The sequence below is a fragment of the Perca fluviatilis genome, chromosome 13 (assembly GCF_010015445.1).
Source record: "Perca fluviatilis chromosome 13, GENO_Pfluv_1.0, whole genome shotgun sequence".
Classification (NCBI taxonomy): Eukaryota; Metazoa; Chordata; class Actinopteri; order Perciformes; family Percidae; genus Perca; species Perca fluviatilis.
In genome coordinates this window covers 3,252,248-3,279,465 of record NC_053124.1, presented here as the reverse complement: position 1 = coordinate 3,279,465, position 27,218 = coordinate 3,252,248, and the positions used below count along the sequence as shown (strand labels likewise).

General features: G+C 38.5%; 1 protein-coding gene across 8 annotated transcripts in view; it reads left to right on the top strand.

Moving 5' to 3' along the window:
- The window catches only part of thrb (thyroid hormone receptor beta), a 168,663-nt gene extending 142,188 nt beyond the window's left edge, over positions 1 to 26,475 (top strand). For 4 of the 8 annotated variants that reach the window (XM_039821152.1, XM_039821149.1, XM_039821148.1 and 1 more), the window contains 7 exons: positions 9,843 to 9,943; positions 10,027 to 10,174; positions 11,672 to 11,877; positions 14,720 to 14,806; positions 15,985 to 16,131; positions 17,451 to 17,709; positions 23,286 to 26,475. In XM_039821152.1, coding sequence (XP_039677086.1) covers positions 9,843 to 9,943; positions 10,027 to 10,174; positions 11,672 to 11,877; positions 14,720 to 14,806; positions 15,985 to 16,131; positions 17,451 to 17,709; positions 23,286 to 23,527 — 1,190 coding nt within the window. In that variant the 3' untranslated portion in view covers positions 23,528 to 26,475. Of the gene's footprint in view, positions 1 to 7,251; positions 8,509 to 9,842; positions 9,944 to 10,026; positions 10,175 to 11,671; positions 11,878 to 14,719; positions 14,807 to 15,984; positions 16,132 to 17,450; positions 17,710 to 23,285 lie in introns of those variants that run through there. The other 4 variants (XM_039821145.1, XM_039821146.1, XM_039821153.1 and 1 more) reach the window with 4 other exon arrangements.
- The last annotated feature ends 743 nt before the right edge of the window (positions 26,476 to 27,218 follow it).

The window sequence follows — 27,218 nt, the reverse complement described above, 5'->3', positions numbered from 1 at the left end:
TGTGCAGTGGAGGCACTCTTGAGACAGTGTGCAAACAATAATTAGAATAAGAGACAATTAGAAAACGAAATAGAAAGGATAACAAGTAAGGTAAAATGTAGAGCGAGCGGGTTGCAACCCTGACGGGGCAGCAGGACACTGACAAGAATGCACTTTTACATACAGTACTTGTCATTAAAAATCATCTGTGATAGACCTTTTAAAATCTGTTTTGTCAGTCCTGTATGCCACGTTTGGTTTAATCACCCTGAACTGCGTTCATAGCCACGGTCTGCTCTTAAGAAAATAACAGACTAGAATAGATGCAGAATGCCCTGATTGGCCATCAGAATGGAGTATTCAACAAAGCTGTGTAATCATTCTAAGATTATGACCAATTTAGTACAAGTATTCAAATGCTTTGGTTTGTAGTGGCCTGTTGCAGGAGTGAGCTGTACAATTTTCAGTAAATAACAATGAAAAGTCATTTCCACTTAAAGGGAAACTTCGCACATGTTTTTGTGTCTAAGTGACTGATGGGAACAGCAATTATTGAAACTGGTCCAGTATTAAGCAAGATTGCTGTAGTCGGCAGAAAATAAAAACAACATGGCTTCTACACGCTAAAAGTATTGTTTATTTAACTGGAATCTGGTGAGTTTGGCGATGGTGATTTTGGAGCTGTTTCTGGTTAAACAAAATAAATTTTGTCTTTAACAACCAGGTCTATCCATAATGCCATAAACCTTAAAGCTTTAGTGCGTAACTTTTTGATATTAATGAACGTCCGTCAAGCCATTGCCAAATGAGTTTTTTACAAAGCTAATTATGATTATCCGCTCCACACAACTCTCTCTATATTTCTCATTATGACTATGTTCAGAAGATTGTCGTCGACTGACAATAATGAACTCTTCTAAAGAGTCAATCATGTTTTTTTAATCCTCCGTGTCCTCCTTGGCTACTAGCAACTGCGTGGGGGAGGAGTGGGGGGCAGTGCTCGACCACAGAAGGCTGGATGCGCCGACAGTGTTGTTTTCATTACTTAGATTTCCTCATGGGGGGCGACAGAAATGAGCCTGTCAGTGGCAAAAACAGCACTATTAGTGGACACAAACTGGAGATACGCATTTGTCTGATATGGTTACATTACAGCCTGGTTCACGACTGCCGGTTACAGCGTTCTCGCTTAATACTGGAACAATTTCAAAAAATTATTGAAATGACCCTTTAGAGCAAACATATCTTAAATACACTTAATTCCGACTTATTTTCAATTTCTTTGGCAGGTTGCTTAGATTAAGTTATACCTAAGATGCTACAATATATGGTATTAAAAATGAAATGGCTAGACTGAATGTTAAATACGGCGAATTGTTTCACTTCTTAAGGGTCCAAGCCCGAGGGGGCTGTACGAAAAGTTTTTTTCTCATGTAGGGCTTATCTGATTTTTACGAAAATTGGAGTATACCATCTGAGGACACTGTATTTCTATGTCAAAGTGTGCGTGGTTCCCCCCAAAAATTACATTGGTGCCATTACAACGCATGTATAACATGAATGTAAATGGGAAGTTAGGGTTAGGGTTTATACTTAAGACCATGCAGCTCATCCATTGCCATACTTCCTGATGTTGGACAAATTGCGATGTTTCCTGACGTTTGCCTAGACGCCGTCACACTTTAGGTTACACACTGTGGACTCTGTAGGGCCTTGGGGTCGACTTGCGTCAGGGAGGCTTGGAACCCGTCGCAAAAATTACTGTATGGTCATTAAGATGCAACATGGAATCCCCGTTTCCACTAATAACTGAATTGGAAATACCACAGACAAAGACAACCAAAATCAATTGTGTCTTTGACCAAGGGCGTAGGTTTTGTTAAAAAAATGGAGGGGATACATTATAACTGGGGGGGTCTAGAGGTCATCCCCCAGCAAAAATGTAAGCGTCAAACACTTAATTTCCTGAATTCTGGTGAATTTTTATGCAACAATTTGTGCTACTCAATTCAATTTTATTTATAGTATCAAGTCATAAACAGAGTTATCTCGAGAAACTTTACGGATAGAGTAGATCTAGACCACACTCTATAATTTACAATGACCCAACAATGCCTATTATTCCCCCAAGAGCAAGAATTTAGTGCAACAGTGGCGATAAAAAAAAACCCTTTTAGGGAGAAACCTCAGTTGGTGAGGAAAACTTCCTTTTAGGGAGAAACCTCGGACAGACCAAGGCTCTTGGTAGGTCTGACGGTGCCGGTTGGGTGTGATGAACAGTGACATTAATAGTAACAATAAAAGATAATGGAATTATGACTAAAAATAGTAGTTGTAGTATTTCATGGTATAGCAGGGCACTGCAGGGCGTTTCAGGGTGTAGCAGGGCTTAGCAGGACATAGCAGGGCATAGCAGGATGTAGCAGGGCACGGCAGGACATAGCAGGACGTAGCAGGGCACTGCAGAGCATAGCATGGTGTAGCAGTGCATAGCAGAGCGCAGAGCAGGACCACGGCAATAGCTGCAACCATGATTTAAGTGCCACCCTAATCCAAGGAAAACTGCTGGGCGTAGACACAATTATTGCTTTCCGTCAGATCGTTTATAGATCTTGACATTTGCGACTGCGCTATTCTGACTATTTTGCCACGGCAACACAAATGTCGTTAAGATGGTATGGTCCACTATAGGGGTGTCACAAATCGTTGGGAAACATTTATTTAAATGTAAGAAGGATAAACGGTTATTTTTTATCTCTTTTGGGGAGTGCGTTGTCTTTCATATTGGGGGACATACAGCTTTACAAAGGAAACTCTTCTGTGTAGCCTGTTTGCTGAAATGTGTTCAGCGTGTGTTTGTGTCATGTTTTCAGTCATATGCTGTCTAACTGAATTGGCGCTGAATTTCCATCTTAGGGCCATGTGATAATACACTCCAGTTGAATACAGAATCTTTTTGTTCTCATTTTATAATGAGGGGAAATGCAGAGAGTAATATCAGTCCGAATTGGGTTGCTCCATTAAGCCCATTTCCTTTCATGAACTAGGGTTTTTAAATGGTTTGAAAATGTCTTCTTAATTTACAGAAAACTGCGGAGGTGAACAATGTGTAGAGATTGATTTTATTTCGCAATTTCTCAAAATCAAATTTCTTTGTAAATCTTGCACTGTAAGAAACGAATCCGTAGAAAAAAAATTACCAGTACCTTTTTACAGTTTACAGTACAGACATTTCTGTTAATCCAAAAGTCAAACTACGGAAAATCATTACAGAAAATTCCTTCAAATTAACACAGTATAATAGCCTGTATTTCTACTGATTTTACTAACAGTGTGGGGAAATTAAAAGTGCATCACATTGGAAAGAATTACATTTACTACACATTACAATTACACATGAAAAAGCTTTAGTGGTGTTCATATTCAGTCTCTTGGGGCACAGCACTTGTTTTATATTTTTTTTGGAAGAAATAATTTGTAAAATAACAGAAAAAGTTCTGCCTGCTCATTACCCGGACTTTGACTTTGAAACTTTTTGTTCAGCTACAGTAACGATACAGAACATTTTCTGTTCTATAAAATGTTTTCATACAAAGCTGCTCAGTAAGTAAACTTCTTAAATTAAATCTCTTCTTTAATTAATTTTAAGATAAGGGCATTGTGAATAGCTCACTACGTATTAGTTGTTGGAGCATGGAGTAATGTCCCATAATGCAATTCGAAATATGACTAAACAGAAATACAACTGTGAATCACGTTCTATGGAACATTTTTGTTCAAATATACAGTCCAGGGTTTTCCCTGCCATTATAAGGTTTAGGTGCAGCACCTAAGCCGTTTCGGACAGCACCTAAGTCGAACGAATGTAAAATCAATGTGAGCATCAAAACTAGAAAGAGTAAGAAGAAATAAATCTGTAAAATAACAGAAAAAGTTCTGGCAGCTCATTAACCGTACTTCGTCCCAACATTAAAGAGAAAGAAGACTTTTTTTTGTGCAGCCATAGGTCTAGATTCCTCCCCAATATTTAGAAGAGGTCGATGAAAGAACCCACTCCACAGTAGAGGTAAAAATATCTATATGTACTTTGCTACATCAGGTGATTAACCCTCCGAGGACGAAAAAAATGTTTTGACAAAACTCCTACCTAAAAAGCGGTTTTACAAAATTTAATTTCAGACATTTATTTACTATTTTTATCCTAAGAATTTGGTAAACTCATTTCAAGCACCAAAACAATTCATACAACACATCATAAGTTAAGGTTTGTTTTCAAAAGAGATTTGAGGAATTTAAAAAAGCCAACATCAACGTTTCGGCTATAGCGCCAAATTATCTTTTTACCATTGCTCTAGGAAAAAATTGGGTCTCTCTATACGGAAAGCTGAGTTTGTTCTGAACATTTTGATATTAAACACACGGGGATCAGTTATATGCAAATACCTTAAAAAGGTACATTTAAGAGGATATGTGAAAATTCCTTTCAGAGTGTTAAAGAGCACAACAGGAAGTGAAAAAATAAAGAGAGATTTATGTAGATTTAAACTTTGGAGCTTCTGTTTTCAACAAGGTCTTTGTACAATTGGATATTCTGAAGAACCCTGATTAAATGTATCTCTTCATAATCCTGCAAACCAACAGTATTGATCGCGTCTTTTCTGGCAAAGTGCGCAGGCTGGCTGCAATTCAGTTTGCTTCAGGGTTCAGATAAGTACAAGCAGCAGGGAGTTTAAAGATATAACTGCAGGTATCTTTTATACTCAGACTCCGCCATGTGTTCACATTCCACGTTCATGTTTGTGTCCCACCTCTATGGCCTAGCAACATGTTCTATGTTCTGGTGTCTGGTCATCTTAAGAAGATCTCAGGCGCTGGCCGGATCAAATCTGACCCAAAATGTCTCTAAAAGAAGCTTTACAGACCTGCAGTCATTTAGATAAAACTTTACAATGAACCACTAATACTTTAATGACTATTGACTGATTAAACTCAGAAAAAACAATCTATATTTTTTGACAGACTTGTCTGTTGATTTAACATTGGGTTTCTTGATGAGGATCATAGGAGAGTTCTGCTGGGAAATAATACATACTTCTAATAGTTTTAGGAAAATGGCAGAATTCCATCTAGGTATCATTATTTCTTTGTTCCTCTGTAATCAGTTTGGAGCTTTCTCCTTCCTACTGCTATAGAGTGATCACAATTATAATTTTTCAATTTTGAGGTTTTGGGCTATTTTGCTTCCATAACATGTCTTCTGACTATTGGGAGGGGGGGGAGGAATCCAAAATACACATTTAGGTGTTTATGAATGGGCGCCCAGATAGCTCAGTTGGTAGAGCAGGCACCCATACATAGAGGTTTACTCCTCGACGCAGCGGGCCGGGTTCGACTCAGACCTGCGGCCCTTTGCTGCATGTCATTCCCCATCTCTCTACCCTTTCATTTCTTCAGCTGTCCTGTCAATAAAGGCCTAAAAATGCCCCAAAAATAATCAAAAAAATAAATAAATAAATAAATCACTTGTTCCAGCTTATTAGAAGTAAATGTTTTCTAGTTTTTCATCTTCTAGTTTTTCTTGAGGGAATTACTGTAATTGTTGGGGCTTTGTAAATTATAGAGTGTGGTCTAGACCTACTCTATCTGTAGAGTGTCTCGAGATAACTCGTGTTATGATTTGACACTATAAATAAAATTGTACTGAATTGAATCAACACTGAATATATTTCGGTTTTGGACTTTTATGGCATTTTAGAGACCAAAATATTTGTTTAAAATGTCCGTGAAAGGGAAAGCAACCATATGAATACATAACATTATAATAATCACAATGATACATAAATGAGTTTAAAAATCTGTACAACAATCACCTTTTTTCATTCCGTAGGGTGCGTGAGTGCGTGCGTGCGTGCGTTTTAGTAATAACATTTCTATTAGGGATATATAGAACACCCTATTATGGAGAAGTACTGTTTTAGAAAATGTTGTTGATTCTAAGTTTTATTGTCATATGAACAGTTAGGAAATATGTTTCCCATGTACAATGAAATTCCTTCGCTGTCCTCAGAATGCTAAACAATGTAACATCTACAATATGTACTACAAATATACAAAATAAACATGAAGCATGTGAAAAATACACCAACAATAATAATAATAAATAGCAAATGTAAGTTCTGCATGTGCAAACTGAAAGAAATGTAAACAGTAGAGTACACTTAGAGTACACTTATACTCGGTATATCACCACTCCTATCAGCTGTTAATGAGTCTGATGGCAGTGAATGAATCCCAACAGATACACCTCCCCGCCATGAGGCTTATCCCTTTCTTATTGAGCAGGAAGCCTAATCAATATGGCTGAGTATAGCCGGTGTGGAGGATAATGAGTGTATTATCTGAAACAGGCTATGTGTCGCTCCGCGTGCTGCTCGCGTGCTGCTCGCGTGCTGCTCGCGTGCTGCTCACATTGTGAGGAAAAAATATTGATTTTTCAAATAAAAACCATTTACATTGTTTACATCTTAGAAAAATAAAACAATTTTCACAGAAAATACTTTTAATATTGTATATAATATAATATTGTATATAATGTATTTTATGTACTATATATTACAATTTTTGTATTCTTAATATTTTGTAAGATTTTAGTTAAAAAAGTACACATTTTGATTGATGTAAAAACAGTTCTCAAAGAATAGAATCTGATATCTACTTTTTGTTTTTGTAAGCATTGTTCTTATTTCTTGTTTCTTTATTTTTTATTTCGAACAAAAAATTACATTAAAATAAAATATAAAAACACAATTAGTACGTAGCAACACACCAAAAGGAAAAACAATATCTATAAAGTGTTACAAACAATACGTTCAATTTGTCGAAGCGGGACGAAGCCGAAGCTTGTTATTTTTCACACCCCTCATTCATCTTAAAATATTTCCTCATTCAACTTTAAATATTTCCTGTATATATTATATATTTTGTAAAACAAAATAACAAATCCTGTATACATAAAAAAATACATCATTTTAAATACCTTTTTTACATTTACATGGTTTTATTTTAATTTTATTTTTTTAAATAAAAAAAAAGGTCATGTTGTTATGGCGGTAGCACATACATTGAGATGTATATACTTACATGTTATTATATGCACAAACAATACAGATCATTAAAATGATCATTTATTCCCTGATTTGATTTGCCCAGTAACCTAAATGAAGTTAGTTTTTTTTTTTTATTTTGGTATATATTTAACTGAAGTGTTATTTAATCGCAGTAATTTCCGCATTAAAATACTGTCAAGTGCTCAGAGTTTCTTATTTGCATTCTGTCCATTTGCTTGTGGTAGGGGTCTTAATGGTGAAAGAAAGGTAAGGGTTAGGGTTCTGTGTGTAAAACACAAAACCCTTCTTAAAATCGTCTTAGTGCCACAGCTTTCACTAATAGTTGGCAGGAATAATTATATGGCCATGACCTAAGCGAGCTTGTTTACGGATATTGTTTAAAATACCCAGAGGATAAGTACGGGGGGGTTAATACACAAAGGTTAAAGGCCAAAGGGTAAGGGAAGGTATCGGGGTGAAGACAGCTACTCATTCTGACATGAGATGAGAACCCTTATCAAAAGGCTTTTAAAGTTAATTCAAAGTTTTCTTGGACCTTTTTCGTCGCCTTCTTTAGAATTGTTTTTCCACTGGTGGTGGTTTTAGATGTAGTTGCTACACCCAAGGGCTAACTTAATCTGTGACATCACCGCTGTCTGTGACACATTGAGGATTTGTGGAGTGTAAGATTAGAGCTCTACGTCGGCATAAATCTCTGCTTCCCTATTCGGCCGTGTGGTGGCGGCTAGGGCAGTTGCTAGGTGTAGGCTGTGGTCTGTGGACACGCCGGATAAAACCAATTGTGCGTTTACGGTTATTGGTTTGATGCTCTTTCTTAGACCTAATTTTTAATTCTTTTTTTTTTTTAGAACCATTTTGCCTAAAGATGGTCTAGTGCTGAAACGTTGCCTACTATTAAACTTTATATATCTTTTGAAAGTTAGACAGTGTGTGGGACTTTCTTTGCAACTTTAGAACCTGCTAAAAAACATTTTTTTCGTAGAGAACGGCTAGTTCTAGGAGGTGACCCCAGAACTTTTTTATGGTGCTCTGCTGTGGCGCTCCATGATGAACTACTGCATACCAGACATGTATGAGATGCCTCACTCTGGGCTGGGAGGCTACTCGGCGCAGGGCGGTGGGGAACACTGCATGTACGCGGCGGGCGAGGGACTAACCGGGTACGGACCCGGGTACGGACACTGTGAACCCCAGCCGCTTCACCATCCGCCCTGCATGGAGCAGGCTTGGCCGCCCAGCCAGCACTACTCTTGCTCGTACGCTGGTGGCCCGCCTGTTTTTAAGAGCGAGTTTTGCAGCATGGAGATCCCTCTCAGCCATTACCACCATCAGCCTGAATATTTCCCTGATATCAAACCTGACTTCTCACACCTGCAGTGGATGCAGGGGGCGCACCGAAAAGGTATGACGTCCCGATTGTGATTGTCACATTTTTTTGTTTTAAAGGGGGGTATTTTTGTTTTAAATTGTTTCTGTTTTGAATTGACTAATGCAATTGCTTCCATTGTAGTAGTCTCTGTAGTTTTCTCCAAGGGCGTTACTTTGGGTTCCACACGGAGATCTCCACTTTTGGGCAATATTTTAATTTTAAACGCAGAAACATTTAATTTCCTGCATTCTGTTGAATTTTTCTGGAACAATTTGTGTCTTTTCTGCATCAATTTGTGGTGCAGTGGTCTTTATTTATGGAAAGAAAATGCAGTATAATTGTTTTTTTTTTCAGGGGGGTTGCACTGGCCAGTTTTGATTATTGGGGGGGGCGGGGTTTGTTACCCCCATCCCGTCTGTAAATTACACAAATGGTTGTCTCTCTGGATTGTGTATGAAGAATACTTTTTTTTTTTTATAAATATTTTTTTTTTATTTTAGTGATGACTCTTCCTTGATCAATGAATTAATGATGTCTAGGATTTCCGAATTAAGTCTGATAAGCGTAAATCCAAGACTTAAGGCGCCATGCGGTGGCTGGTCTGTGAGCAGGACTCGGTGCATCTGATGCTCAGAGTGTTTGACTGAGGCTGGCGGGGGTTCCTTATTGATTGATGGAGAGGCAACAGAAGGCTGATGCAGGATTCTTAACAAACCCCCAAAAAAGATATTGATCAGTTTGCTAACCTCTGGTCCTGGAGTCTGCCACAGGTCAAAACAGTGAGCTCATTAAGCCCAATCCCGAAATTGGTCCAGGTGTTAACGCAACGGTGCTATCTGTGGAAGTCATCGACATCATTGCGGATATTGCACTGCAAATACTAGGTGCGGTACTGTTGGAAAAAAAGGAGTCAGCCTACTTTTAGATCTCCATGTGTGACTTTTCAAAAGCCACATAATTCAGTCACCAGTTGGCGCCTACATTTTACAAAAAAGGAACAGTTAATATACTGTAGATACACTATATAAGATGGTTTGTTAGCCTTCACTTTGATCGGCACTTGTTTCATGTTTCACATTTTTATATGTGAAAAGGAAAAGAAGTAAAACAACTAATACATTTAAAACTAAAGGGGCACTTGGGTGGCACAGACCTCCGCCAAACACCCCATCTTGCATTAACAAAAGTAAAAAGATATGTAAAAATGCCCTTGGACCTCAGAGGGTTAATTTTATAATCTGGTTAAAAACGTGAAGATGTGAGACGCCCCATGAATAAAACCATAGCAGTCGTGACAAATTGTACAATGAGTGATCTTTTTCTTCCCAGAATAAAATCTGATATTAACCATTTGCTCTTTTCTCCAGGGTACATTCCAAGTTACCTGGACAAGGATGAGCTATGTGTAGTGTGCGGGGACAAAGCCACAGGCTATCACTATCGCTGCATTACCTGTGAAGGTTGCAAGGTAACACAAGCTGATCATTTGCAGCTAATTCGGTGCGTTTCCTATAGAGCCGTTTCTGAGCATTGTGCCTGTCTGCTCTCAAGGGTTTCTTCAGGCGGACAATTCAGAAGAATCTCAACCCAACCTACGCTTGTAAGTACGAGGGGAAATGTGTCATCGACAAAGTGACCAGAAACCAGTGCCAGGAATGCCGCTTCAAGAAGTGCATTGCGGTGGGCATGGCGACCGACTGTAAGTTTCACAGGCTGAGATTGGCTGTTTATTGTATTCTGTTAATGTGATCAATAGATCCAGTGGTGCCGGCAGGATTCTATTTCATAGTACAACAGTTTCTAAGCCAGAAATCAGTTCTTACAATATTTAATGTGTATGAAAGTGTGCTCCTAGCGTGCTTTTTATCATTTCATAATGACCAGATCATGAAAATATTTGACTGAAGCGTGTTGTGTGAGAGAGAGAGAGAGAGAGAGAGAGAGAGAGAGAGAGAGAGAGAGAGAGAGAGAGAGAGAGAGAGGTGTGGATGCGCTCAGAGCAGACAGATGTCAGCGAGCCTGTACGGAGATATGAATAACATGATTTCTCTGTGTGCCATGTAAACATCACATCCCAAATATGATCAAAACGGGATAAGCTTCATAACGGCAATATTCTATATGTCCATGTTAACACACATGATTCAAACACAATGCTAGCTCCATCCGTGGGTTTAGTGATACTCGGCGTCCATAGCAACTAGTTTATCTACGGATCGAGTCATAAAACTGAACATTTGGATTAATAGTGGATGGGTTGTTGGTGAAATAAGGTATAATTAATGAGAAAATGATTACTGTGAACAGAGCAGAGAGCAGAACAGAGCTGCTGTCGGCTGCTGCGCCTGTGCACATTTACACATTGTTACCATTAGATGAGTTGCATGTCTCACAGAAAACAATGTACTCACAGTGTGTACAGGATTACGGCTGAATGGATCAACCTGCCAGAGACCACATACATATATCACATATTTAGCCAGAATTTGGCAAAATAAATTATACAGTGCATACTGTGTGAATTATAGCTGAAACGAGTCAATCAATTGGTTGATCAACAGAAAACTCATTGGCAGCTATTTTGATAATGATTAATCATTTCATTCAAATATTCGCTGGCTCTAGCTTGTCAGACTTGAGAATTAGATGCTTTTTCATTGTCATGCATTATAGTAAACTGAATATCTTTGGACTGATAAAACAAGCCGCTGGGAAACTGCACATTTGTCACAAATTTCTGACATTTTATAGACAAAAAAAAGTACTGATCAATTGAGCTGATAATTGGCCGATGAATCAGTGATGAAAATAGTTAGAAAAACCAAACATCATGACCCAATCTGGCGGGAAGAAACGGCGTCAGTGTTGGTGTTTCCAAAGGTCTCTGTTTGCGGCCGTTGAGACTGGCAACACAACCCCGCAGATTCCAAACCAAAACGGAAGAACGTTTTCAGAAGTGTTTTCAAATGTCTCCGGTTTAGGGGTTTTGAAACACAAAGCGAAGTGTAAACTTAGCAAAAGATATTCATTTCTAAACCAAAACAAAGCAATTTAGCATAAAGCATTTTTTTCATCTAATTCATTTTCTTCTACATCCTCCCACTCCTTCTCATTACCCTTCATTCTCAATGCCTTCCTTTTTCTATTTCTGCCCCATCCCCCCTTCTCCCCCAACACACACACACACACTCCCCAGTGGTGCTGGACGACAGCAAGAGGCTGGCCAAGCGGAAGCTAATCGAGGAGAACCGGGAGCGCCGTCGGAAGGAGGAGCTGCAGAAGACGGTGTGGGACCGACAGGAGCCCACCCAGGAGGAGTGGGAGCTGATCCGTATGGTGACGGAGGCCCACATGGCCACCAACGCGCAGGGCAACCACTGGAAGCAGAAGCGGAAATTCCTGGTGAGATATCCTCCCCCCCTCCTTTTCTCCCTGCCTTCTCACCCCAGCCTTCCTTATATTGATTACCCTGCCTTTTCCAATCTACCCCTCCCAGACCCTGTTACAACGCATTATGTAATAAATGTAATACATTTTTACTTGATTATATAATAAAACCAATAGCATAACACAATACAAACCCTGAACATGATATGTAATGAATTTCTCCGCATTTTGTGATTAATTATTACATAATGCGTGTAAGTAAAGATAAGCAGTTATATTTCATGGTGACATAGGCTATATTTATTACTTTTTGATTTTCTTTCTCCAAATGCCTTTCAAAGCCAGTAGAGACAAATTCTGGGATGGGAGAAAAACGTGCTCTGGTTGATTGGCATTTCTTCAAACCAATCACAATCGTCTTGGGCGGCGCTAAGCGCCGGACGTAATGACAGCGCCTCTGCAAAATAGTCTCAGGAAAGAACTTGTTTTGGTGGAACGTGTGTACGTTCAAAAGTAGTTCTAGTCGTGCAACAGAAAACTCTGATTGGACAGATAGTCTAGCTAGCTGTCTGGATTTACCCTGCAGAGATCTGAGGAGCAGTTAACCATAGTCCTCACAAATCCACCAGAGTTTAGAACGGCAACACAAAGAAAGAGGAAGTTGAGGGACATCCGGCCGGCACCAGAGCAATCCTCCAAAGGAATCGTCATTGATATACAGTAGTTATTACATATTGCACCATTTTATTACATTGTTCTAATTTTTTAAGAATTATCTAATCATTTATTACAAAATGTCGAGACATTTTTTACATATTTCGTGAGGGTTTTAATTACAAAATGCGGCAGACTATTACATAATTCTTTTTTACAGACCCCCCCCCTTCCACATCACACCCCTGTCTCCGACACTTCCCCCCGACCCCGGTCCTACTTTTCCCTGTGTTAATATGTCCGTGTGTTTTTGTATCTCCTTGTAGAGTGGGGAGAATTAGCTGGACGCTGGAGAAAAGTGTGTTCCTCAACGCAGCACCACTAATTTATAATGGGACATCTTATTTCTGTCTTTTTCTTATGTCTTACAATGCAATGACCCTTAATATCGCTAATACTAATGACTTGCTTTCTTTTTGTGCTTTCATGTTTCTCTCTTTCTGTTTGTGGCTTTTGATTTCTCACCTGACTAATTTCCTTTTTCTTTTCTGTAAAGTCTAATCGCTCTGTTCAGATTGAAAGTCCGTCTCAACTGTTTACTGACTTTATTTTGGGTTTCTATGATGCCATCAGAAGGAACACTCGTTAAAGCATAACATTGAAATATCATTAAAACCACGCTGTGTATTGAATGTAAAGTATACTTCAAATAATTGTGTAATTTGTACAATACAAACGCAATTGGGGCAAAAAATGCATTTTGAGTCCCTCCTCTCGTGCCTCACAGTGGTTTGGTCCACAGTTTGGCACAGAAGTCCGGTGAGACTTTTAGGTGAGATTAAATTGCTTCAGTAAGTAGGCTGGCAAGGCTGTTTTATTCACTTTAAACATGGTGAAAATACAAATGATGCTGAGTCATTAAATTAGTCATGACAAAAAAAGCATGTATTTTTCCAAGAGTCCGCTTTACGTTAGCATGTTTAAAGTTACTAAGCTTGTTTGGTAGATTTTTGGATAGTTAGTTAGCTAGCTTGCTAATTCCACCCACTGTGCTTTCATGCTACACACTGGTTATAGAAAGTTAGCCAAACAAAGTGACACTTATCTGGCGACAGTGTTGTGCTTTTCTACGCTGTGACAAAAGTGTGTACATTTTATTTAAAGCACCTTTCATGGGACCCAAGGTCACTTCACAAACAAAAAAGGTTGTTAAAATTATAGTCATCTCATAAAAATAAGTCAGTCAGTCCATCTTGAAGAGATATGTTTTAAGTCTGTTTTTAAAATCAGTAACTGAGTCAGTGTCTGATGTAGCATCATCTGTATTAGAGAAAAGAGTCTCTTCATCTGATGTTTAAAGTGAATAAAACAGCTTTGACAGCCTACTTACTATGTTCCACAACTACACATATCCTGTACATAGACATATAAGTACAATTTTGTATTTATTTGAGTCACTTTACACGCGTCACTTCATACGAATGTAGCGCAATCTATTTCACTACTTTTGCACTTTCATCACGTTACCTAACTGTGCTGTAAATGACACATCGTAGAAAAACATGTCAAAAAAATAACTTTTTTTTTTTTGTAAAAAAATTAGATCAGATTTTCGGTTTTGACTGATGAAGTCGTACAATCCCATCACGGCCATAGAGTTTTGTTTAAATAATCCATCATCCATCAATTAAAGTAAAATTCCGTGTAGGGCTGCTAGATCATGAAAAGAATTCAAAATTCCGATCATTTAAAACGATTACTCATCGACCCTTGGAAAGATGTTGCAGTTATTAAACTTAAAAAACATTGAAACAGTTAAACAAATCAACAGTGAAAACACCTTGCACTGTGAAATTTCCCTCTCGTAAGCGTTAACTTGCAAAACGTAATGGGGAAAATAATCAGTTTTTTCAATTTATCTGTTTTTGTGATCGTTTAGGAGCCGAAATCGTAATTGCGATAAAAATTTTGGTTAACTGCACAGCCCTATTTCCGAGTCGTCGAGTGTTTCTGAGGACCTGTTTGAAGTCGGGGGTCCTGAGTCTGAACGTCACCATAGAAACCCATCTTGGATTTCTGTCCTCATCTGTTTTCTATCTGCACACTCTTCCATCTGTCCTCAGTTTTAACTTGTTTCCTTTTGTAGTTGGCTTGACACGGGTTCCTCATTGAAACTTCACGATTCCTGTTGATTATCCAACAGGTCGAGGAAGCTATGCTTCTTAATGAAATAACATGTAATTTATTCTATACTTCTGACCAGAGTGCAGCAGGGGTGAAGGAAACTAAGGTAAGGACACAAATGTTTACTGAAACTCAAGTACTGCCTTTTCAACATGTGCATGACGCAGTGTGTACTTTACATTGATATGCATAACGTGTTTAATTATGTGCCATAGAGCTCAACAATGTGGTTCCGGAAGTAAAAATCCCAATCATTTTCTCCATAAGGATTTAGATTATCAGCCATAATGTCTAGACCATCCGAGGTAGACTGACCACGAGCTACGAGGTTGTGAGCGAAAGTTTCTGCTCCTGTAGAAGCCGCATGTCGGTATGAAATCAACCTTGTTTCAAGAAAAACACGTTTTATTCGCAACCTTATGGAGAAATATTACACTACCCACGGTCCTAAGCGTAACAGCGATGTCTCTGATTGGTGGAACTTGTTGTTACCATGGAAATGTTTACCACACCCACCAAGGGCGTAGGTTTTGTTTCAACATTGGGGGGACACATTATAACTATGGTATCCCTCATAAAATTTTATTTCACAAAACATCACGTGTTTCGGGATGTTTTTTTGTTTTAGTTTTTTTTAATCATGCACATCTTAACAACAAATCTGTTAGAGAAGGAGACTTTGTTTAAGCTGCTTTAGCCAGAACCTGCAAAGTTTAAAGCTACATAAAAGACATAAAATCACAAGAAATCACATCTTTATTTTTCTCGCTCTTGTTGTGTTTCTTTAACCCCCCCGATGTAGCACAGTTGGACACAGTTCTTGTTTTCCGTACACGTTTTGAGCCCCCCGAACGTTTTTTTTTTTTTTTTTTTCTACCTCTTTTGGGGAGTGGGTTGTTTACATATTCTTCAGGGGGGACAAATCTACCTCTTCAAAAAATTGGGGGGCACCACCCTTTGCTTCCCCTTCTGAAATCTATGCCTATGACACCCGCGAATGGTCACGATTCGTCTCTGAGCTGGTTGGCTTGATTCCAGACTTAACTCTTTGCATTTAATGAAACGTCAAAGGAGATGTTGAACGGGGAAAAAACACTTTCGGAACCAGAGCCGTTAAAAAAGTGGGTGGTCACTGTTCCATATATATGTGATGTCTGTGATGAAGTGTTCCCATTTACATCTTTTCATCCAGGCAAAATATGGTCAACTAAATCAAAAGTAAACCACTTTACTCACAAACATAGAGACGGTTCTGATGCTGACCTCCTCTCTTTGTCGTTTCAGCCTGAGGAGAATGGTCAAGCATCCATGGTCAATACACCCGAAGGAAACAAAGTGGATATAGAAGCCTTCAGTCAGTTTACAAAAATTATCACCCCTGCCATAACCCGAGTGGTGGACTTTGCCAAAAAACTGCCTATGTTTTGTGAGGTAAATGTAGTTGCTTATTTGACAAAGTTGTATGTAGACAGAGATACGGCTTCCTCTGCAGAAGTGGAGCAGTTTAGACCTGTTTGAGTTTCTAATGCTGCAGTCATGTTATAGTCAGAGATGATTCCAGGATTTTTTAAGTGGGGTGGCACATTTTATCAGAATACAGCATAGAAAATCTGCTTAGAAACATTGGAATTATTTGGATAGGATTGAACCATAATGCAATTCTGCTAAATAAAAAATCACATTCATTATTCATTTAAACTAATTTTATATCCGAATACATTACACATTTTCTATAGTCAGTCTGCCACTTGAAAAAAAAAAAAATTCCAGTGCATGGTATAAGAATTTTGGATAGTCATCATGGAAACATTAATTGGTCATGTGACAAGGGCTGGGAAAATTGGCAGAACAGGCTGATGAGCAAGTCCTTAGGGTAGGTACAACAATATGACCATTACTAGCAAATCTGGTCTGGCTTATTTTTAACCACTTCTCAAAACACATTTTTTTATAGACCTGCTGATCTCATCTTTGTTATCGTCTTTTTATCCTACCATCTGTTAATTTAATTTCCTCATTTGTCATTTTTACTGTCCTTTAAAGCTGCCCCCTCTATTTTTCCACTATTACAGTGATGTATGTGTATAGATTTGTATGTGTATATTGTATGTTCTACTAACAACTAGCAGTGTAACGGACCATAGTTGATAGGAATTCATGTGAACTGCTGATTAATTGCAAAGTTTAACCATAATAATAGTGTGAAATACATTTTTACTGTAGCTGTAACTTAAAGTAGGCTGATACATCTCTATGGAAGGCTGCCGTAAAAAGATACAGGCAAGGCAATTTTCTGTTCACGGGAACGGGGCATGTTAAAATCAGCTGATGGAGACGGTCATGGCTACTGGAGGAGCGGAAGAACTGGAATTACGGTTAAGTTTAGCCGACAAAAAGTGACGACCGTTAAGTTTAGGCACCAAAACGACTAGTTAAATTGAGGAAAAAGATCATGGTTCAGATTAAAACACTCCCAAGGAACCCTCCGGGGTGAATATCTTATGTTTTCCCCAGGAAAGCGAACTCCACTCCCAGACTTGAACGTGCTGTATTTAATGACAGTTCTTTAAGTAATAATTGGGAAGCATTTAAAATATATATATATAATCTATCTCGTCCCCCACTTTTTTTGTGGTGATCCGAAAATTGATCCGATCCGTGACTCAAAACCGCGATCTGATTCCAACTGTGAGTTTTGTGATCCGTTGCACCCCTACTAACAACACTCATCTCTTTCTCCCTCCGATCAGCTGCCTTGTGAAGACCAGATCATCCTGTTGAAAGGCTGCTGCATGGAGATCATGTCGCTGCGAGCCGCGGTCCGCTACGACCCAGAGAGTGAGACGCTCACGCTCAACGGCGAGATGGCGGTCACACGGGAGCAGTTGAAGAACGGAGGCCTGGGCGTGGTCTCGGACGCCATCTTTGACCTGGGCGTGTCGCTGTCTTCCTTTAATCTGGATGACTCTGAGGTGGCTCTCCTACAGGCCGTCATCCTGCTTTCATCCGGTAAGCACCGGATGTCCAGACTCACCATGCACGCCTACATCAGCTGATCATATCTGTCTTCTTTTAGGCTATTAACCCTCAGACAGTGGTGGAAGAAGTATTCAGATCCTTTACCTGAGTAAAAGTACTAATACCAGACTGTAAAAATACTTGGTTACAAGTAAAAGTCCTGTCTTGAAAATGTTACTTAAGTAAAAGTTTGTAAGTATCATCAGGAAAATGTACTTGAAGTAATAAAAGTAAAAGTACTCAATGCAGAACTCTCCTCCCATTTTAGAAAGTGTTTAGAAATTGTTGGCTAGTTTACTTTAGAATCAAACATCAGATTTTATAAACTACATGTGTTGTGTGTGCAAAATTCTTAATGTGTAAAGCAACTAGTAACTAAAGCTGTAAGAGATGAATATAGTGGAGTAAAAAGTACAATATTTCTCTCTGAAATGTAGCAGAGTACAAGTAGAAAGTGGCATGAAAAGAAAAGACTCAAGTAAAGTACAATACCTCAAATTTGTACTTAAGTAAAGTACTTGAGTAAATGTACTTAATTACATTCCACCACTAGGCTTAGAGAATGGAAAAAACTATCTACAATAAAAACCATAACAGCTAGACCGCTCATTCTTTTTGCAGCAGAAAGCTAAGGCTTTTGTCCTTCTCATCATTACGTTGTTCGTAGGGCTGCAGCTATCGATTCTTTTTGTAATCGATTAATCTAGCACTTTATCGATCGATTAATCGATTAATTGGATACATTTTTTTTGCGTTTTTAAACAATCCAAACTAGGGAAAAAAGCAATATTTTCGGAAAAAGCAACATTTTTATTGCCTACATTGCTTACGATATCATCTCTCAAAAAACTAAACATATTAAGTGCATTTAAGTGCCATATTACATTGTTTTTAAAGATTTTTTTTTCTCCAAATGATATCAGCCTCAAACTAAGGTATACATTAAAATACACAAACATTACATTAAGTTGTGCAACTTAACTTTCAGAACTACAAGTTTCAACCTGAGACTGATCTGTATATACAGTAGGCCTATATGTAAATATTAGTTATACTCAACCTATTTTCATTTATATATTTGATTATAATGTCACACAGCTCTGTTACACTTATGCTATTAGATCGTTGATCAACTGTTTCTCGATAGGAAAAAAGAGAGAGAGAGAGAGAGAGAGATATGCGCAACAATCAGCTGTTTTTCCGAAGGGATAGTCAACGCGTCGGCTCATCAGATCGAGGTCACCACTACGTATTTTCTTGTCTTTGATTTTTGTAGTTGTTGTGTTTGGTGTAGTTTCATCGTCCATACGACTCTGTGATTTACTTTAGTCGGTCCTCTTCGTGGAATGGATGATTAAGTTAGACGTCGTGCTATTATCGTGGTAAGCTAGTTTGATTTTGCAGTAGACATACTGTACAGAGTTTTTGTTTTAATTACGTTTGAACTGATTCCAAACTTTGGACACTTTCTGTCGTTTTCTCCAGCCTGTCTCTTCTCTTAGCCCCTCGCTATTTACACTCTGGCATGTGTCGCCCATGCAGCAGACTGAGCCGCGTCTGTGCGACAGTAATAATGCCCCGTGCAGAAACACCGTCCGTCAGCGATACAACGTCGGTAACATTGATTTAACGAAGCTTCGAGGCAGTCATTTTGCATCGAGGATTTTTTGTAATCGAATTATTCGAGTTATTCGAGGAATCGTTTCAGCCCTAGTTGTTCGATGGTGATAATGTCATAACGTTATGTGATGCCTGGTCCAAAACGGGCTGATAACTTAGCAGTGGTGACAGAGTATTTCCCCGTAAAGCTAAGGCTTCAGTATCTCATGTCAATATGTTGTACACCCGTGATGACATCTTTACACTCTGCTCATAAAAATGAGCATCTCATAAAACTAAAAATTTAAAATTTTCGGTGTTAGGAAACATTTAGTTCATGTTTCTACATTTCTACATCTTTTAGATCAATATGTTTTGTGTTTTTATTTAGTAAAATGTGATGAAAACATATCAAATTTTTGTTGATATGTTTTAGAGATATGAAGCATTTTTAAAGATACTCCAAGAAATTACATCATAAGCAAAAATTCCAGTGTAGGCACTCGGGGATTTCTATTGCAGAGTTTAAAGTATTAATGTGTTCTTTTCATTACTGTTGACCATTTTCCAAAGCAATGCCATCAGTACAGCAGTAAAGTTTAAAAAAAAAAAATTATAAACCCAATAAACACAGCATAAAACATCACAACCAACAAATTGATTGAGAGCGATTTCATTAGTTAGGAGTGAACATTTTTTCATTCCTAAGTAATGAAATTCAAATCCTTGAGAATGAGGAGTGATTTCTTAAAGTTTTATTTAGAAGGCCTAAGTTAATAGCTCTTTTATATATATTTTATTTTTAATTTTATATATATTTCGTTTTTTAATTTTTTCGCTCTAAGGAGCCTAGATCTCCGCACAGAGGGACAAGGAATGAATTCCTCCAAGACTGGGTGGTCAGAGCTTAAGACGTTTTCCTGGAGCGTCCTCTAGCTCACCCAGTAAGAGCGTTCGCCCCATGTTGGCTGAGTCCTGCAGCGGTGCAGGGTGCGAATCCGCGACCTGCTGCCCTTTGCTGCGTGTCATCCTCCATCTCTCTCCCCCTTTCATATCTATCCACTTTCAAATAAAGGGAAAAGCCTCAAAAAATAATCTTTAAAACCATGGAGCAGAGATCTTCAACAGCGGGTCTGGGTGTCTATAGTGGTTCTCCTACAGAAAGACCTGGTGCCTGGTAGGCAGCCTAGATGCTGATCATTCGTCACTGTAGTGGTTCCAGGCGCGATTGTTTTTCTTCCTTTCGGTTTTCGTTAGTCAAAGTTTGTTTTTTTACTCAGTAACGGATGGGATTTGTAATGTAGCGAAATACAATACTTCACTCAAAACGTAATCAAGTACATTTTAAATTACTGATTTTAAAAAATACTTGAAAAATACAAAATACACAACAAAATTACTCAATACAATAACGTGAGTAAATGTATTTCGTTACTTTCCACCTCTGAAAACCATTGATGATAGGCCTACTGGCCTGTAGGTAAGGTATAGTCACTATAAGGTAGCCACCCACAGATACATTAATCCTAAGGATTCACTGTGCCACATGTATGTTTAACATTAAAACATGATTTATAAAATTATGCCAACAATTATATAAATATCTTAGTATTCTACGTCCAAGTCTTTAGGATGCCCTATATGATAATGTAGGCCCAGTTTATTGTGCAACTTAATTTTATACAATAAATATAAAAGGAGGTGCCTGATCCATCTCTCTCAGTTAAGGGGTCCTTGGCTTAGAACCTGCCCTAGAACCTTACAATACAATACAAAACCGTACACACAAAAAGAAAAAGAAAGGTCCCTTGTCTTGCTGTTATTTCCTAAGTAATGCTTTGTTCCCTTCTGCGCTGATTGTGAGAAGCGTATTTTTTTGACATGAAATCCATACCAAACTTCAGTTCAATCAATTAATCGCCGTAATCATTCTGAGGAGCTTTGTCCATGCAGCGAGCTTGGTTTCGGCTCCAGTGCCATTTCTCTGTGTGACACTCTGCATCTCATTGAAGATCAATACTGTTCTGCTGTAGACATGACATGGGGTTAACCTGCCCATCTGTCTCCTCTCTGACACACTAACAGTAGCAACTACTGTTTAATCAATACCATGTCCAAGGCTGAAAGGATAAAACCAAGATTGTTTGGATCGGAAGATGATATACTTTGAGCTATAATTTCCATTTTTAAAGTTAGCCGTTTGTGTAAAAAAGTTAAACAATTGCAACAATTTGCTTTTAATAACAGAAAAGCCTGTGAAATTCCATTTAATGTCAGAATAATAGCAAATAGAGTAGAATCATGCATACATAGTGGCTAATTAAAAACACAAAGTTGATCCTGTATCTGTAAATTTCACAAATTATTTTTTAATTGCAATTTCAGTTCTGCTGAAGAGGAACTGAATAAATAAATGCTGGCTGATTGATGATGGTGAACAATTCTAAAGGCAGTTTGGTTTATGTTTTCAGTGCAACTTTGTGCATCAAAGTTTACCAGAGTAGAAGTTGACACAAAAGCATATTTGTGGATGTACTTTGCTGCTGTGAGAGAATCCAGTGATTGCAATCATTGATTTCATTCTAATGAATGAAATTGAGTGAGGAATCCTGGTACTTAGTTTCTTTTAAGTTTATTTGTTTCACAGAACATAAAAACAAATTGCATTGAAGAAATGGAGACTTACTGGAATTGTTGGTTCTGTATAATTATCTAGACCTACTCTATCTGTAAAGTGTCTTGAGATAACTCTTGTTATGATTTGATACTATAAATAAAATTGAATTGAATGTGAGGGTGTGGTAGAAAACTGTAACGCTTATATAAAAACCATAACCGAAGTGCATACACTAATGTAAACGTACAAAATCAAAAATACATACAATTATCTGAGCTTTTCATGGTAATTTTGGTTTATTACAATTTGGGCCTATTTCTTATAGCTGTCATACTTTCTATCAGGTATATTTGTGTACTAACCACAATAATTGCTAAGGGCTTTTCGGACAAGGAACATAGTGTACATTGTGTGTTAGGAAGTTATGTAACATTACTGTCACGTCTTTCCTTTAGAACATGGAGTACGGTAATGGTGCACTTCAGCCTCTTGTGACCAAAATGAGTATTACAACAACATACACAATGATCATGGCAAAACTTATTTTCCTCAGCTGTTTCACAGATTGAAAAAAAAATGAAAGAACTTAGCAAATTGAACCTGATGAAAACATTTTTTTGACCAACTTCTTAAACACAGAAGAGTAAACAATTAATATCAGACTGAGAAAATGGATCACACAAAAAGAAAATGACTCACTTGCCTCTCAGGGCTTCGGTGTTACCCAAATTGTATGTTGTAGACATTTATCATAGTTTACAGACTTACCTTCTGATTCAACTTTTACCCATTGTGTGCGAAGATCTCAGAAATTACTTTGGTTACAACAGGTCTATGAAAAGTAAAAACCAAATTGTATTAAACCCTAGTTTTCCATTTACTCAGTAGACATTATTCTCACATGCTCTACTCTCTACTTCACCTTTTAAGGGTATTTGTATATAACCTGATCCCCATGTGTTTCATATCAAAATGTTCAGAACAAACTCAGCTTTCTGTAAGGTGAGGCCCAAATTAGTTCCAGAGCAATGTGTAAAGTCATCATTTGACCCTAAAGCTGAAAAGTTGATGTTCGCTTTTGAAATTTCTCAAATCTCTTGTGAAAACAAACCTACACACAATTGTTTTGGTGCTTGAAATGAATTTACGAAAGTCTTGGGTTCACAAAAGTAGAGTAATATGTGAATAAAATAGTAAATAAATGTCTAAAATGCAATTTTGTAATATAGGTTTTTGAATATGAGTGTTGTCAAACATCACTTGGATTCCCCAGTGTGTCTTTTGTCCTCAGAGGGTTAAATTCCTGCAGCACACTAACTGATAACTTCCCCGTTGTCTTTTTTGTCAACAGATCGGCCGGGCCTGAGTAGCGTTGAGCGAATTGAGCGCTGCCAGGAGGAGTTCCTGCTGGCCTTTGAACATTACATCAACTACCGCAAACACAAAGTGGCGCATTTCTGGCCCAAGCTGCTAATGAAGGTGACGGACCTGCGGATGATCGGTGCCTGCCACGCCAGCCGATTCCTTCACATGAAAGTGGAGTGTCCCACTGAGCTATTCCCTCCTCTCTTCCTGGAGGTCTTCGAGGACTGACCAATGGATTTTTGTGTGTGTGTGTGTGTGTGTGTGTGTGTGTGTGTGTGTGTGTGTGTGTGTGTGTGTGTGTGTGTGTGTGTGTGTGTGTGTGTGTGTGTGTGTGTGTATGTGTATGTGTGTGCATATGTCAGCGCCTCCCTGGTGGTCTCAGGGGGTGGAACCAGCAAAAGGCCCGTCACAATGAACTTTCTATTAGCACTACTGAGTGTCACTTCATTCCATAGTTTAGGAGTAGCTCTCTGGTCTAGTTTTTACGGAAGAGGATTAGGGCAACGTGAAAAATTGGAGTTCTGAGTTTAAATACAAAAGTCTGAGTTTAAAGTCAGAATTCTGATTTTCTTTTTTTTTTCTTTTTTCCTTAAATTCCTCAGAATTCTGACTTTAAACTCTGAACTCAAATATATTTTTCACATGTGGCCCTAATCCTCTTCCTTAACTTTTGGATGGAACCATCCCTTAACAGTGCGGGTACATGTGAATAGCATTTTGTTCTTTTCTTGGTTTGTTGTCGTTTACTGTCGTGGATATAACCTCTCACCTCGGAATTTACTATAGGGGTTTTTTTTTTTTGATGATTGTACAGTTGGCATAATGGTGATTTTATCAACACTTGTTTAATGATTGGAAACATGCAAATGTTGTATTTTCTTCCTTCTACGTTGGAAAACTCAAAACGGCTGCTCTACTGATACACAAAATAAGACATTGTAAGCGATGCTTTAGCCTCTCTCCCAACTGCGCGACTTTGTGGGACTCATTTGTTGGTATAGTAACTGTCAGATAGTCAGTAATCCATCCGGTGAGTGTCTCAATTGTTCAGTGCCTCGCCATCATACTGTTACCTGGACCATTAACAGCAACACTCACTATAATGGACAGTGGCTCACAGGCCTTTGTAAGTCTCTGGGCAGCCACACATAACAGCGTTTAGTCGTATAATGCGGCGTTCCAGAGATGTCGGAAAAATCTGAATTTGGCAACAGAACTGCAACTTAAGGCAGAACTCTTGAGTAAGAAACCTGGGCAAGATCGTGCAGCATACATTGTTAACACTACCCAAAAATACTGTTTGTAGTCCTTGAATCACACAAGTTGAGTTTTCTTAGTAAAGTATGAGCATAATTCTGCCCAATACCAGCCTTTGCTGTATAGCTAAACATGGGATTTTTGTATTGTGAAGGCTAGCAAACATTGCTAAATATCATGGACAACTTTAGCTGTTGCTCTATGGCAGCATATTAGGGCCAATACAAAAGAAAAAGAAAGAACATTGTATTCATAAAAGCGTAGGGCATGATATTTAGAATTTCTTTGATTTATTTTGGAAATGAATGAGTTGTAAGTCGCTTTGGACAAAAGCATCTGCCAAAGGAATGTAAAGAATGTTCATTTATTTATTTCAGGAATATGCAAGAGAGATTTACTGTATTGATGTAAACCACATGGCTTTGACTTTGACACATTGTATGTTCTCGTGTGTAGAAAATGTCAAACCAAACTCCATTCGAAAATCTGGTCATTTTAATCGCAACTTAATTTCCATAGAAAATCTTGACGTGCATACTGTATCTGATATGTACTACTTTTCAACCAAACTTCTTTGGTTTACAGAGTTCCTACCCTATTTTCTGACATTTTACAAAACAAATGATCAACCGGTTATTGAAAATGAAAAAATCATCAGTGGATTAATGGATAATAAAAATAATAGTTGCAGTCCTTAACAAATGCATTCATTATAGAACGGCGGAAGTATTGATCCATGGCCCTAACTCTCAAAAAGAAAAACTGTCTGGGCATAGAAAATCTTGCTTGTGTCCATGTTTTTTTGCTTTTATTTATTTATTGTTTTACGAACGACCCTGGAAAACACAAAAAGGTTGTAAACTCCAACCTACCCACTGGTGATTCAGACTTATTCCGACATTGACAGGAACGCAGCAGTAGCATTTGAAATGAGCCTGTTCATCGTTGCCAGGGACAGGTCAGGACTAACTAAAGCACATAATGACACTGATGTCAGGAAAAGACAATCATATAGTACTTGTTTTTTGTGTAACGATGCCACATGCTGTGCCAAAATCAAGCAAAGATGCCCTCCTAATTGTAATCCCTGCTGGGCTTGACTGGTTATGCATGCCGCTCACACACACCGTTGTCCCTCCGACTCGTGTTTTAGTTCACGTTAGCAGCTTCCACGATACAACCAGTATAAGTTTTAATGTGCTTCATCTCGGCCATGTTGCCTCACATGCAATGATTTTAACCGTTCTTTTTCACAACTCCCTGAAAACTGGGAGTATTACGTTCAAACAGTGACGTCAAGGTGCTACAGTGGGTTGGAGAAATGGCTGATTGAACTGCATTGTTATTGACACGCAGGGATGAACATTATCTGTTTGTATAACAGCCCACCAACCTCTTATGATGGCACTAACACACAATCATGTGCAGATACAGTATATATATACTTTAGTATAAGGTATACAGTATACCTTGGACACATACTGTACACGTGCACATTAATCAACGCATTCTCATGAATGGGTTCATATGATATCATACGAAAAGTTATGCACACCAATTCCTTTGATATCCTACGAAATAAGCGACCGCCGGCTTGTCATGTGACGACCGGTCACATGACAGTTAAGTTTAGCGGCCTTTACAGTTACATTAAGCCGAGAAAAGGGGACTGTGAGCCGGGTACAGAGCACCATGACGTTACGATGCAGTTGAGTTTGGCCGACAAAAAGTTACTGTCATGCAACAACGACAGTTAACTTAGGCGATACGACTATTAAGATTAGTAAACAGATCATGGTTAACAGTAAGGATGTCCCGGTCCGATCATTCACGTCAGTAAATTCTACACCACTCTGTTGTTTTTGGATGTGAGTTTTACAGAAATGCTAGCTGTACTAAATGAAATGTGTTAAGCTGAAGACATGTTTTAGTTACTTTCTTTACTTTTTTGCAAATGGTGTGCAGCTCTGTTATCTAGGCAATCGGTATCGGATATTGAAGTGCTCATATTATGCTCATTTTCAGGTTCATAATTGTATTTAGAGGTTGTACCAGAATAGGTTTATGTGGTTTAATTTTCAGAAAACATCATATATTTGTTGTACTGCACATTGCTGCAGCTCCTCTTTTCACCCTGTGTGTTGAGCTCTCTGTTTTAGCTACATAGTGAGACATCTCACTTCTGTTCCATCTTTGTTGGGAGTCGCACATGCGCAGTAAGTACTGCTAGCCAGTCAGAAGCAGAGTATGAGGGCGTGCAATGCTAGCAGCTAGGCGAGCATTATAACGTGTGTTACAAAGTGACCACGTTTGTCTCTGAAGTAAAGGCTGGACTACAATAGAGCTGTTTGGAGCAGTTTGTGAACAGTGTTTTCTGTTGGAGATGGTAAGTCCCTTTGGGGTGGACTTTGGGATTTTTCACTTTGTAAACCTATAACCTGTACAAAAAAGATATACAACACAATAAAGGAAAGGGAAAAAGCCAAAAAGCATAATATGAGCACTTTAAATATTAAAAAAATCGGGGCCAAAAAAGGCTGATCGGGACATCCCTAGGTAGTAATCCTGGGGCATGAACATGAATATTTGCAATATATATATAAGTCTTGTGTTGGGACACAAACTCTGCCCCCCTGCTTTAAAGCGCTGCATTTTATGACCC